Genomic DNA, 15,150 nt, shown 5'->3' with positions numbered 1-15,150 from the left:
CCGTTCTGGACGATATAATGCAGAGATCCCTCATTATGGATGATATAATGCAGGGGTCGGGTCCCGTTCTGGATGATATAATGCAGGGGTCCCCCGTTCTGGATGATATAATGCAGGGGTCCCCCGTTCTGGATGATATAATGCAGGGGTCCCCCGTTCTGGATGATATAATGCAGGGGTCCCCCGTTCTGGATGATATAATGCAGGGGTCCCCCGTTATGGATGATATAATGCAGGGGTCCCCTGTTCCGGATGATGTAATGCAGGGGTCCCCCGTTCTGAATGATATAATGCAGAGATCCCTCGTTATGGATGATATAATGCAGGGGTCCCCCATTCTGGATGATATAATGCAGTGGTCCCCCGTTCTGGATGATATAATGCAGGGGTCCCCTGTTCCGGATGATGTAATGCAGGGGTCCACCGTTCTGGATGATATAATGCAGGGGTCCCCCGTTCTGGATGATATAATGCAGAGATCCCTCATTATGGATGATATAATGCAGGGGTCGGGTCCCGTTCTGGATGATATAATGCAGTGGTCCCCCGTTATGGATGATATAACGCAGGGGTCCCCTGTTCCAGATAATATAATGCAGTGGTCCCCCGTTCTGGATGATATAATGCAGGGGTCCCCTGTTCCGGATGATGTAATGCAGGGGTCCACCGTTCTGAATGATATAATGCAGTGGTCCCTCGTTATGGATGATATAATGCAGGGGTCCCCTGTTTCGGATAATATAATGCAGGGGTCCCCTGTTTCGGATAATATAATGCAGGGGTCCAGTTCTGGATTTGGGATGTTAGAATACTGATCTCTGGAGGGCCGGGATAGCTCATCAATGCTTTTTATACTTTTACTTGACTACAGGACCCTTCATGTGACTTCTCCCATGATCCCAATTGTAAACAAACACAAACTTCACATCTAATCCTATTTCTCTAATGGAAAGTCCACCATCTGCCGGAGAACTGCTCAGACTGGAGAATAAAAAGTGTGTAATACTCTGCACCTCTCTCTACTACACAACCGATGCAAAAAAACAATACTGGAGAGTCATAAGCTGCGACACTAACCAGTCCCCTGCTGACGAGCCATACTTTCTGATATCCATGCCGTTCACTGGCAGCCATATTGTCCAAGACCCGCAACACACATCCGTTTTTTTTTTTTGTACGTGTGCGGTACGTATTTGCACGTACCGGAGACACGGAGACCCATGTTATTCAATGGTAGATGGCACACACACGTAAAATCACACGGAACGTGTGTCCGTGTGGTAAGTACGTGTGTGCGCTTTTCTACACGGACGACATGTCCGTTTTTGGCCGGCAGCACGCAGGCACGGATCCGCTTTAGTCTATGGGTCCGTGCCTGCATGGACCGCACACAGAGTATGTCCGTGTTCAGCACGTATCGTCCGTGTCCGTTTTACATCACAAAATCTGAAACACTTGTGTCCAATCTATCAGGTCAATAGAAAGCAAACAACAGCACCAGGATCTCATGATGAATGATTAAAATCGTTAATTGAGTAAGAATGCGGGCCTTTAAAAACGGACAGCACACGGACAGCACACGTACGTATTTTATGTCAATACGGACATTCCACACGCACACACGGCTCGCATACGCCATCACACGGATGCCATACGTACCGGAGAAACGCCCCTAAAAAACGGAACACGGACCCGAAAAACGGACCGTAAGACACGTACGTTTTTTTTGTGGAAGTGTGTTTTAGGCCTAACATGTAGCCCCCGACCAAGGGTAGAGGTTTCCCATAGCAACCAATCAGCTTTTGGCTTTCATTCCTCCAGAACATGTTGGCAAAAGAAAGCAGGGTTCCGATTGGTTGCTATGAGAGAAACTGAAAGCAGTACTCTGATTGGTTGCTACAGACTCAAACTATGCCTGAATATGACAAACTTTATTGACAACTGAAAAAGAGAACCGCTCACACTCTGCCCTCCAAAACCCATTAGCAAGAAATTACTAAATGTGACTGTTAACTCCTAAATGTATGTGTTGATCATTCCGGTCACTCTGGGACTTGTGGTCCTCCGGCAGCTGTGGGTTCCCCTGCAGTTCACTGAGCATTTAATCTTGTCATGTAAAGTGGCTGAGCTCCTATCACACAGACATGGCGGAACCTGCCCTGACAGGAGAGGTAATTACACGGTGGCAGCCCGGCACGCAAATCACAGATGCTAGCGGCACGGTAACTAAAGACAGCCCGTAATAATCAACTCCGCTGCGGCTCAAAATAAAAGATCAAAGAGGAGACGAGCGGCTGAAAAACCCACATCCCACCGGACACAGACGGAGCGGAACAAATCCGAGCCCCCGGAGAAGACGTCTGTGCACCGGACATGACCCGGGCCTCCTTATGTCTGCTGCCCTTAGCAACCAATCACAGAGCAGCTTTCATTTCAGAAACAGCCGTGGAAAATTGAAAGCTGCGCTGTGATTGGTTGCCATTGGCATTGGTACTGTTAAATCCTTAAAGGGGTTCTCTGAAAAGCAGTCAAAAATGTGTACAGTCACATATTTTAGGCTGCACCCAGTCTTAGGATGGGTGCCTGAAGAAATACTGCTCGAGACACAGCAGAGATCCTGTCAGGCTGAGGGAGTGGCATTGTGATCACCAAATACTGATCTGGTCACTCGGGCTGACAGGTTTCCAGCTGGGTACCGCTCATGGGGGAGAAGTGGCGCCCAAAAAAACTGCTTTTCTGAGCTTCAATATTATTCTGCTTTATGGAGTTTACTATGCAGGTTAAAGTGTAACCGGCATTTTAATTTTTATTTCATAAATCAATAGTGCACAAGAAAATAAGCAACATTATAATATATCTTATCAGAGAAATCTATTTATCTGCCAGAATTGATCAGTCATTATCAAAAATCTCAATTCTGAGGTAAAATCTGTATTTGTGAAGACTTTCCCATTACTGAGATTGCAGTTGGTGCAGATGAGATTCTATGAAGGGGCGGAGCTCTGCCTCTAGCTCCTCCCTTCTCAATCTACATAGAATCTCATCAGCACCAACTGCCATCTCCTATCTCAGTAATGGGAACGTCGTCACTGAATGCAGAGTCAGTAGACCCCAAACTGCTATGGCATCCCTACAGCATAACGCAGCCACATATCTAGGGGGCTGAAGGGAGCCTGTGCACGTACAGCAACCAAGCCACCATCAGAGATTGACAGAGGCTTTTAAATAAATGGCAGCAACTGAAACTTTCTCCAGACATTGCAGGCAGATGCCGACAGTATAACACAGCCGGCATTTACAGCACGTGTTGCAGGCACAGCTCCAGAGCCTGCTCCACACATCTGCAGTGGATGTCGGGCAGGGAACCTGTCCATATTGCAAAAAAAATAGCAACAATTAAAGGGAACCTGTCAGGTCCAATATGCACCCAGGACCACAAGCAGTTCTGGGAACATATTGCTAATCTCTACCTAACCCTCCCTGTATACACTAGCATAGATAAAGAGATCTTTAGAAAAAGTATTTCTAAAGATCTTTTATCATATGCTAATGAGCACGGGGACTAGTCCCCTGGGCGTTGCTTCCCTTGCTAGTTGCCCCCATTAGCATGTCAGTATGCCCCAGTGGACGTGCTAACATGCTAATGAACGCGCAGCGTCACAGGATGATATCACTCACCTCTCCGCTGCCATCGCTGCCAGACACTGGATTTTGGCTCAGTGCGTATGACCCCAGAGTTTCAGCCATGCACACAACTTCAATTTGAAGCCAGGACGCGTACACCCGGCTTCATGGTCCGCATGACCCAAACTCCAGGGTCATGCGAACCGAGCCGAAATCCAGCATCGGGCAGCGATGGCAGCGAGCGAGATCCTCTGATGCCTTGTATTCATTAGCATGATATCACACCCACAGGGGCATAGTGACTAGCAAGGGACGCAACGCCCAGGGGACTAGTCCCTGCGCTCATTAGCATACGATAAAAGATCTTTAGAAATACTTTTTATAAAGATCTCTTTAGCTATGCTACAGGGACGGTTAGGCAGGGATTAGCAATATACATCCAGAACTGCTCGTGGTGTTCTCACTGCATATTGCACCTGACAGGTTCCCTTTATAGCAAATTTTATTAAATTCAGAGCAACTAGTGCCATTTCCAACAACCTGTTGATAAATCTGTCATTCATCCAGCATTATCCTCAAATCATCCATAAAGCGTGGAGACAAGATTGTGGGGAAAGAAATGAGACATTGCAGGTGATTATATAAAAGGATCTGCCGTCAATCACCATGGCAACTGAGAATGCCCAACAACGGTTGGCTTTAAATATATAACAAAAAAAAAGATTAAATTAATCATATCTGTATATATATAGCTCAGCATCATCCTACACAGGTTGGCAGCGTATGCGCAATATGCTGCAGCAGGTGCCGAGCTCTGCTACATCTCTGCAAAGAGACAAGAATCCGGAGATACTGCAAAAGATGCTGGACATCAGAAGTTTTGCAATTTGATACAATCTACTGCTTTCTTTTATCAGCCATCTCAGCCTGGTGAAAGGTGACAAGTGCCCATCATTCTATTGCTCCCTGTTATCAGCCATTATAGGCTAAGGAGGGGGTTGACTGCTATGTTCTTTAATGGGATAAATCACAAAAGAAAATAACGATCACTATTTTAGATCACATCCATGCGTCCAAATATCTGAAGCTCCCCGCACCAGGACAGATAAAATCTGCAAAATAGTGACAAATACGAGCCCCCCTAACGCTAAGTCTCCTATCATTTCTATGGTGGTCAGTGACCCTTAAAGGAAAACAATTTCGATAAAATTCCTGACACCTGATAATCCGGTATACAGATCTATTTTTTTTTTTTAAAAGGGAACCTGTCATCAGAAATTTAGCTTGAAACCTAAAAGCTTCCCCCTCTGCAGCTCCTGGGCTGATTCTAGCAGGTTCCTGTACGTTTTGTGGCCACTTTTAAACCAAATAAAATACTTTATAAACTTGTACCTTTTGCTATGTAAATTTTGTAAATCGTCCATGGGGGCGGGCTCTCTCGTGACCGTTGCTGTTCCTCCAGCAGATTTACGCCGCCCCCCAACGCTGTATTTCATATCTTAGGACGCCGCACCTGGGCGCCCGTGGTCCCGCGCATGCGCTGTGCGACTGTAGCGGGACTGTGCACTGTGTGCACGTGTGACCGCTGATGACGTTTTGCGCAGGCTCGAGGTTATGGGCGGCGCTGTGAGTGTCATCAGCAAGTGCCGCCCATAACCTCGTGACCGCACTTTCCCCTCCAGCGTTCTGCGCAAGCGCTTGCTGGCCAGATGACCCGACGTCACCTCTTTCCCATCTTGCCCTGCTGTAGGGTAAGATGGGAAGGAGGTGACGTCGGGTCATTTGGATGGCGAGCGCTTGCGCAGAAAGCTGGAGGCAGTGGGGGAAAGCGCGTCCACGAGATTATGGGCGGGCACTTGCGATGCAATCACAGCGCCACCCATAATCTCGTGCTTGTGACACACGTCACCAGCGATCCTGGCGTGGGCGGCACCTCGGGCGCAGTGGGCGGCACCTCGGGCGCAGTGGGCGGCACCTCGGGCGCAGTGGGCGGCGTCCTGATGGATGAAATGGAGTGTGGGGGGACGGCGTCAATGTGCTGGAGGAACAGCAACGGTCAGCAGAGAGCCCGCCCCCATGGACGATTTACAAAATTTACATAGCAAAAGGTACAAGTTTATAAAGTATTTAATTTGGTTTAAAAGGGGCCACAAAAAGTACAGGAACCTGCTAGAATGCAGCCCAGGAGCTGCAGAGGGGGAAACTTTTAGGTTTCAAGCTAAATTTCTGATGACAGGTTCCCTTTAACAAGAGTCGGATTAGGGATTGCAGATTACCAGATGTTCACTTTATGCCATTATTATACCGCACCATACTATGTGTCGCGCACGCTGAAGGTCCCTTTAAGTGCACACAGTGATGCGGTAATTGTTTACATAGCCATTAATACAAACATCACACTGAACCGCAGAGAATCATTCCCAGGATCAGAACAACACTGCAAAAAAAAACAAAAAAAACCTGCTGCAAACAGAAAGAGAAACCGACAAGATCCAAAGCTTTCCCAGAAGTCACCGCCATCGTCTGCACGGCATCGTTGTACGGAGCGTAGGCCGTGGTCTTATGCTTTACTTATCTTGTAATAATCCCATTATATCACATTATGGGCACAAGCTGCTGCTCAGGCCATCCGCCATGCTTTATACTGCAGCTCTGCTCGCTCACACAAGCACTGCAGGAAGACAGTACATGGAGAGATAATAAAAGTACAATAAGGACAGAAGATTAGAAAACCACAAGCAACTGACAGTGAGAAAAAGAAAGGTGACTCCGCAAGGAGTGGAGCAATATAGACAAGCATCTGATAACACTGCAGAGATGAAACGCGCACGTATTATTGTCAGGAGGTGTTTCTGCCACTGGATATAAACAAGATTTTTTTCATGCAGAGATCTTAAAAGCACTGAAATAAAATATATTATTAGATAATTAAAGGGAATGTGTCACTAGGTTTTTGTTCACCCATCTGAGAGCACCATAATGTAGAGACAGAGACCCTGATTCCAGCGATGTGTCACTTACTGAGCTGTTATTTTGATAAAATCAATGTTTTCTCTACTGCAGATCTAGCAGTTATACAGAGCTCATGAATTTGCTGGACTACATGCAGCACTTCAGGTAGTCCTGTAATGATAAGCTACTGCTGATTAAACAGTGATTTTATCAACATTACACTAAGCAGCCCAGTAAGTGACACATCGCTGGAATCAGGGTCTCTGCCCCTACATTATGCTGCTCTCGGGTTAGGTGGCAAAAACCTGGTGACAAATTCCCTTTAAATAAACCGATTGCATACACATCAAATATTACCTTAAAGACCTCGGAGAAGAAGCCAGATCCGATCTTCTCGCAGGTGAAGTCGTCGAGTCGCGTCAGCCTGGAGAAGGCGCTGATGAGCGCGTTGTAGGAGGAGGAGTAGACTCTGCCCAGCTGACCCATCCCGCCTTCACCCAAGACAGGATCCTCGATACGGTCCAACCGAGGCGGGAATCCGGCGATCGAATTTCGTTTATTCCGATCCATTGTTCCCTGAGTTAAGACTGGATGTGAAGAGGAACGATCACATTTTAGGGCGTCCTGGAGTCGGGCTGGGCGGCGTTCATCAAGTGCTAAAAAAAACAACGCGGAATGACGTTAACCTGAGCCAACGGAAGAGCGTCAGAGGCGGCGAAAAAAAATGCGGCACAATGTGGATGCAAAAAATGAGCAAATGACATTACAAAGTAACAAACATTTATTATATTCTGCAATTTAATTTCCAACCATTTTCAATATCTCTGCTTGCTGTCAATAAATATGACCTTTTTTTATCTATTGGCTGACAATGTACACAGATCCGTCTCACAGCTGAGTGTTTGTTACAATGCTCCATCCTCAGTGAGCTGAACACATCAGTAGCACAGATCTTTCTCCCTTTCTGATCGTTTGTTACAGTGTATCAGTGCAGACAACCTTGACCAGCTGACAGCCCAGCATTGTCTGGATTGAACACAACGGTAACAAACCCTCAGCTGTTTTGGTTATGACCAGTTTTAATCTTATGGATGTAAACAAACAAATAATTCCATTCAATGAAAGCAAGCAGAAAACATAAACATAGTGATAAAATAAAAAGTCGAATAGAAAGTTTCAGAACTTTTATTTTAACTTTGTTCTTTATATATCCAGTGACTGCAGCTCTGGAGGAGACTATAAATCTTGACAATGATAAAAGAAAATTCCGGTCTTTAAAGGAAACGTAACCGGTAAAGCCATTTTCAGGAGCCGGCGGTGAGCGACGCCGTACGGACAGATGACTGGGAAGGGATCCTGGGATTTGACATAAAAAGCGTTTTCCCAGCTGCAAAACAGGAAAACAAATCAACTCCGAGCGACTTTATGAAACGCGTCTTGTACGAGCGGCGACCTCAGGGGACGAATGATTAGAGCCAACAGCCAGCGCGCTCCTCCACCGCGCCGTGACGATGGGCTCCAGCGCCCGCGCACTCATTAACCTTTAGGGGAATTGATTAAAACAGAAAAATAATTTGTACAGTGATCAGATATGGCAAGGGCTTCGATGAAGAGCTACTGGGCATGCTTAGACTTGTAGTCCTCCAGATGCAGGAGGGCAGCGTACCGCACTCTTTAAGGCTATGTGCGCACTAGACGTTTTTGCACTTATCCAAAACTGCTGTGTTTTTGGCCGCAAAAAAAAGCACCGCGTTTTACCGCATGTTTGTGCGTTTTTGGCTGCGTTTTTCCAATGCATTGCGTGGGTGAAAAACGCAATAAAACGCAGGAAAGAATTTACATGTCCATTTTTTTTTTTTAGCTCAAAAACGCAGCTAAAAAAAAAAAAAAAAGGTTGTGTGCGGACAACAACAATGAAAATTCATAGACTTTGCTGGGGAAGAAAAGTCACGCAGTTTTGAGTCCAAAAACGCACCCGAAAAACGTGCCAAAACGCCACGAAAACTTCAAGTGCGCACATAGCCTAACGGGAAATGCCACCAAATCTAGAACAACCCCATGTACTTAGTATAGGAGGGCGCTGCAAGATTCGCTGGTTCTGCTGAATCCACGGTTTGTTGATTAAAGGGGTGTTGTTCTGGGTACGGCAGACGCCGGTACAATAGGTCACATTACACGACAGTGCGATTATCAGTAAGAGGGATCATAGGGCACGAAGCATTTCATTTACAAGGTCCCCGCGGCATGCACCCAGCACGGGCACCATCCAAATGCAGGACGGTGTGTTAAAGGGACGGTGCCCAGCCTGACATCAATAAACCGTACCCTCTTAGTGACGGGAGCCAATTTTGACCTTAGTGACCAAACCCCAATTTATCAAATCTGACGTGTCACTTTTATGTGGCAATAACTCCGGAAAGTTTCTAGGAATTCGGAGATCTTTTTTTTTTTATGACCTGTTGTACTTTACGCTAGTTGTAAATTTTGGTTGATATATTTTGCAATGGTTTAATAAAAATATCCGGCATTCGCTGAAAATGCAGAAACATTTAGAATTTTCAGTTCGACTTTTTACCCCCTTAAATCAATAGGAATCAGCGTCAAGTGGAATGGAAGGGAAAGAAATCTAGAATTTTTCCCACCCAAACATTTCAATTTCACATAACTGGAAAAAATGGACCCTACGATTGGATATGACATTTCTCACAAACACAGCGATACCCCATAGGTGGTTGAAAACTGCTGTTTGGGTACGCGGCCAGGTTCGGGAAAAAAAAGGAGGGTTACTTGATTTCTGGAGCACAAGTTTGTCTGGAACAGATTTCGGAGCCACTGAGAAGTCACAAAAAAAAGAAAAGCCCACCCTGCCAGTGAAACTATTTTGGAAACAGGACCCCTCAAAAAATGAATCCAGGAATGTGGGGAACATTTTAACAAAAAGGTCTTTCCCAGAACTTTATAGGATTATTTGACTTTTAAAACAAATCTTTGTCTCTTTGTCTGGAGGGGTGGGGTGGGGGGGGCATGTCGCTTTTCCTGACCTTAACATGAAATCCCCCTATATTTCCATTGACAGACCACAGTGGGGGCTTGTATTTTTGCAGGACGAGTTGGTTTTTATTGGTAATATTTTGGGGGACTCTGAGTCCAATTAATCCCAAACCATCTGAACTGGGGCGAGTCCCCTCGAGTCTTGCACTGTGTAAGGCCAATGTGATCAGGAATGAGAGGGATGGAGGCAGCGTCAGGGGACACGACCTCGGCCCAATTCAGATGGTTTGGGAAGAGTTGGACTCTGCACCTTTGAAACCACATTCAACACTTGGCCGCTATTTCAGGTGTCAAAAAAAAAAAGGATGCCAGGTCATCAGGGTAACAAGAAGTAAATGGCACTTCCTCTGTGCTGATGATAATAGATGTAGGGGTGCGCTTCAGGTTCCAAGGCCTTTTGTCAATAGAAGAATACAAGGCACTCCCAAGATTGGCTGCAACGTGTGATTTATTTAATGTGCATAACAACAACAAAACGTTTTCGGTCCGTAGACCTTCCTCAGTAAGCACATTCGTGAAGAGGAGTTCAGCGTGGGTGATAAGCGCGGTGTATACCGTATATATCAGTATGTGCATGTATATATATATGTATGTATATGAGTGTGTACATATACGTTTGTGTATATATGTGTACTATGTGTGTATAGATATGTGTGTACTGTGTGTATATATGTGTAGATTTTTATGTGTGTATATTTGTGTGTAGTGTATACTGTGTGTTAGTGTGTGTGTCTATACTGTAATATATATATATATATATGTGTGTGTGTATGTATACTGTAATATATATATATATATATATATATATAAATAAAATGTGTGTACTGTGTGTATGTGTACTGTGTGTATACGTATTCTGGGTGTGTGTGTGTACATATGTCTACTGTGTGTGTATATGTATACTGTATGTATATATGTGTACTGTGTGTATGAGTATGTGTACTGTATGTATATATGTGTACTGTATGTGTGAGTATATCATGTGTACTGTGTGTATATATGTGTGTACTGTATGTATATATGTGTACTATATGTGTGTGAGTATGTGTACTGTGTATGTGTACTGAATATATGTGTACTGTGTATATATATGTGTACTATATGTGTGAGTAAATGTGTACTATATGTGTGAGTATATGTGTACTGTGTATGTGTACTGTGTATATGTGTGTACTGTATGTGTATATATATATATATGTGTACTGTGTGTATGTGTGTACTGCAGGTGTACTTTTTGTGTTTATATAGGTGTACTCTATGTGTGAGTATATGTGTACTGTGTGTGTATATGTGTATTGTATGTGTGTGTATATGTGTACTAAGTGCACTGTGTGTATGTGTACTGTGTGTATGTGTACTGTGTGTATGTGTACTGTGTGTATATGTGTACTGTGTGTATATGTGTACTGTGTGTATATGTGTACTGTGTGTGAGTATGTGTTCTGTGTGTATACTGAGTACATGTGTACTGTGTGTATATATGTGTACTGTATGTGTGAGTATATGAGTACTGAGTATGTGTACCGCATGTGTGTGTGTATATATGTGTACTGTGTGTGTATACTGAGTATATGTGTACTGTGTGTATATATGTGTACTGTGTGTATATATGTGTACTGTGTGTATATATGTGTACTGTGTGTATAAATGTGTACTGTGTGTATAAATGTGTACTGTGTGTATAAATGTGTACTGTGTGTATAAATGTGTACTGTATGTGTGAGTATATGAGTACTGTGTATGTGTACTGAGTATATGTGTAATAGGTGTACTGTATGTGTGTGTGTATATATATATGTGTACTGTGTGTATATATGTGTACTGTGTGTATAAATGTGTACTGGGTGTATAAATGTGTACTGTGTGTATAAATGTGTACTGTGTGTATAAATGTGTACTGTGTGTATAAATGTGTACTGTATGTGTAAATGTGTACTGTGTGTGAGTATATGAGTACTGTGTATGTGTACTGAGTATATGTGTAATAGGTGTACTGTATGTGTGTGTGTATATATGTGTACTGCGTGTAGTATATATGTGTACTGCGTGTAGTATATATATGTGTACTGCGTGTAGTATATATATGTGTACTGCGTGTAGTATATATGTGTATGGTGTGTATACTGAGTATATGTGTACTGTGTGTATATATGTGTACTGTATGTGTATATATGTGTACTGAGTATATGTGTACTGTGTGCATATAGGTGTACTGTGTGCATATAGGTGTACTGTGTGCATATAGGTGTACTGTGTGCATATAGGTGTACTGTGTGCATATAGGTGTACTGTGTGCATATAGGTGTACTGTGTGCATATAGGTGTACTGTGTGCATATAGGTGTACTGTGTGCATATAGGTGTACTGTGTGCATATAGGTGTACTGTGTGCATATAGGTGTACTGTGTGCATATAGGTGTACTGTGTGCATATAGGTGTACTGTGTGCATATAGGTGTACTGTGTGCATATAGGTGTACTGTGTGTATATAGGTGTACTGTGTGTATATAGGTGTACTGTGTGTATACTGAGTATATGTGTACTGTGTGTATATTGGTGTACTGTGTGTATACTGAGTATATGTGTACTGTGTGTATATAGGTGTACTGTATGTGTATATAGGTGTACTGTGTGTATATAGGTGTACTGTGTGTATATAGGTGTACTGTGTGTATATAGGTGTACTGTATGTGTGAGTATAGGTGTACTGTGTGTATATAGGTGTACTGTGTGTATATAGGTGTACTGTGTGTATATAGGTGTACTGTGTGTATATAGGTATACTGTATGTGTGTATATGTGTACTGTGTGTATCTCTCGCTGTATATATGTGTACTGAGTATATGTGTACTGTGTGTATATAGGTGTACTGTGTGTATATAGGTATACTGTATGTGTGCGTATAGGTGTACTGTGTGTATATAGGTATACTGTATGTGCGTATAGGTGTACTGTGTGTATATAGGTATACTGTATGTGCGTATAGGTGTACTGTGTGTATATAGGTATACTGTATGTGCATATAGGTGTACTGTGTGTATATGTGTACTGTGTGTATGTATACTGTATGTGTGCGAATAGGTGTACTGTATGTGTGCGTATAGGTGTACTGTGTGTATATAGGTATACTGTATGTGTGTATATGTGTACTGTGTGTATATAGGTGTACTGTATGTGTGTATATGTATACTGTGTGTGCGTATAGGTGTACTGTGTGTATATAGGTGTACTGTATGTGTGTATATGTGTACTGTGTGTATATAGGTGTACTGTATGTGTGTATATGTATACTGTGTGTGCATATAGGTGTACTGTGTGTATATAGGTGTACTGTATGTGTGTATATGTGTACTGTGTGTATATGTGTACTGTGTGTATATAGGTGTACTGTATGTGTGTGTATATGTGTACTGTGTGTGTGTATATAGGTGTACTGTGTATATAGGTGTACTGTATGTGTGTGTATATGTGTACTGTGTGTGTATATGTGTACTGTGTGTGTATATGTGTACTGTGTGTGTATATGTGTACTGTATGTGTGTATATGTATACTGTGTGTGCGTATAGGTGTACTGTGTGTCAGGGCTGTGGAGTCGGTAAGCCAAACCTTCGACTCCGACTCCGACTCCTCAAATTCTCTTGCACCGACTCCGACTCCGGCTCCGACTCCGGCTCCGGCTCCGACTCCTACATATATTGCTTATAGTTAGGTGAAAAATTTATTGTAGTACATGAATATGTGTATGTGAACATCAGACATTTAATAATTTTTATGATACAATAATCAAGATATTTGGATAGAACATAAAATATATTTATTGGAATACAACTTTAGAACACAAAAAACTGTAATAAATTGTAAATATGTAATACACTATGTAATATACAGTAGATTACATATATATCTTGTGTGTGTGTATATACACTGTGTATATATATATATAATATTACATATTTACAATTTATTAGTTTTTTGTGTTCTAAAGTTGTATTCCAATAAATATTTTATGTTCTATCCAAATATCTTGATTATTGTATCATAAAAACAATTAAATGTCTGATGTTCACATTATACTACAATAAATTTTTCACTTAAATATAAGCATTATACTAAATGTTATTATTTAGTAAAATATTCAGCACATTCTGCATTGCACTCCTGTCCCCAATTTATTATATATTTTAGGAGTCGGAGTCGGTGCATTTTATACCGACTCCGACTCCGACTCCACCAAAATGAGCTCCGACTCCGACTCCACGACTCCGACTCCGACTCCACAGCCCTGCTGTGTGTATATAGGTGTACTGTATGTGTGTATATGTGTACTGTGTGTATATGTGTACTGTGTGTATATAGGTGTACTGTATGTGTGTATATATGTGTACTGTGTGTGTATATAGGTGTACTGTATGTGTGTATATAGGTGTACTGTATGTGTGTCTGTGTACTGTGTGTGTATATAGGTGTACTGTGTGTGTATATAGGTGTACTGTGTGTATATGTGTACTGTGTGTGTATATAGGTATACTGTATGTGTGTCTGTGTACTGTGTGTGTATATAGGTGTACTGTGTGTGTATATAGGTGTACTGTGTGTGTGTCTGTGTACTGTGTGTGTATATAGGTGTACTGTATGTGTGTCTGTGTACTGTGTGTGTATATAGGTGTACTGTGTGTGTATATAGGTGTACTGTGTGTGTGTCTGTGTACTGTGTGTCTGTGTACTGTGTGTGTATATAGGTATACTGTATGTGTGTATATGTGTATATGTGTACTGTGTGTATCTCTCGCTGTATATGAGGCTGTGGCCCCCCGGAGCTGTATTTCGCAGCTGCACTAGGGGTCGCTATTGAGGGTGATAGGTTCGATACGTCCGCGGGTGCGGAGGCCGGTACATGGCACAGGACTCACCGTGCTCGGTCCCGGAGCGCACGGAGCCCTCAGCGCTCCTCTCCGGCCGCCATCTCCGCCAGTGTAGATCTCTCAGCGGAGACTCCGCCGCGAACCAGCGCAGCTCCAACGGGGGGCGGAACCCTTCCGTTTAGCCCGCCCACCTTTCCTTTACCATCCAATCTACGTTCGCCAGAGCGTGAGTGACATGAAACAATTTCATCCAATCACTAATCGTGATTTTCGCATACCCCGTCTCCCTCACTGAAGCTGTTTTTTCATTGGCTGACTATTTACTGAGTGACAGCCATATTGTCAAATAAAAAGCATGTACTGTTGGGGAGGGTCCGTTAATTGTCAACCAATAGGAGGCGAGAGGTCGCATGTCGCAGCTCAAAGTTGGTAAATAGTTTTGCGGACAGGATGTTTCTCTCTTGAGATTGGTCTATAACTTCAGGGGGCGTAGCCTACCAGGCAATAGTGAGCCACTAATTGAACGTTATAAATGATTGACAGCCTATCTGACAAATCGGAAGTGACCAGTGTAGTGGTGTTGACAGTCGTGCAGATGCTTCACTGCCACAGTTCTACCCGGGTTCTGTGCGGGACGAGCCGTGATTTATTCCATTGCCA

At 43.3% G+C, this 15,150-nt stretch overlaps 1 protein-coding gene across 1 annotated transcript in view; it reads right to left on the bottom strand.

The window, feature by feature from the left end:
• Positions 1–14,673, bottom strand: part of TESK2 (testis associated actin remodelling kinase 2) — a 47,960-nt gene extending 33,287 nt beyond the window's left edge. Inside the window, exons 1-2 of the mRNA XM_075320497.1 lie at positions 14,539–14,673; positions 6,934–7,232 (exon numbers count right to left, since the gene is read on the bottom strand). Of these exons, the coding sequence (XP_075176612.1) occupies positions 6,934–7,146 (213 nt within the window). The 5' untranslated portion in view covers positions 7,147–7,232; positions 14,539–14,673. The remainder of the gene's footprint in view (positions 1–6,933; positions 7,233–14,538) is intronic.
• Between the last annotated feature and the right edge of the window lie 477 nt (positions 14,674–15,150).

The sequence above is a fragment of the Anomaloglossus baeobatrachus genome, chromosome 8 (assembly GCF_048569485.1).
Source record: "Anomaloglossus baeobatrachus isolate aAnoBae1 chromosome 8, aAnoBae1.hap1, whole genome shotgun sequence".
NCBI lineage: Eukaryota > Metazoa > Chordata > Amphibia > Anura > Aromobatidae > Anomaloglossus > Anomaloglossus baeobatrachus.
This window is presented reverse-complemented; position numbering and strand designations above follow the sequence as displayed.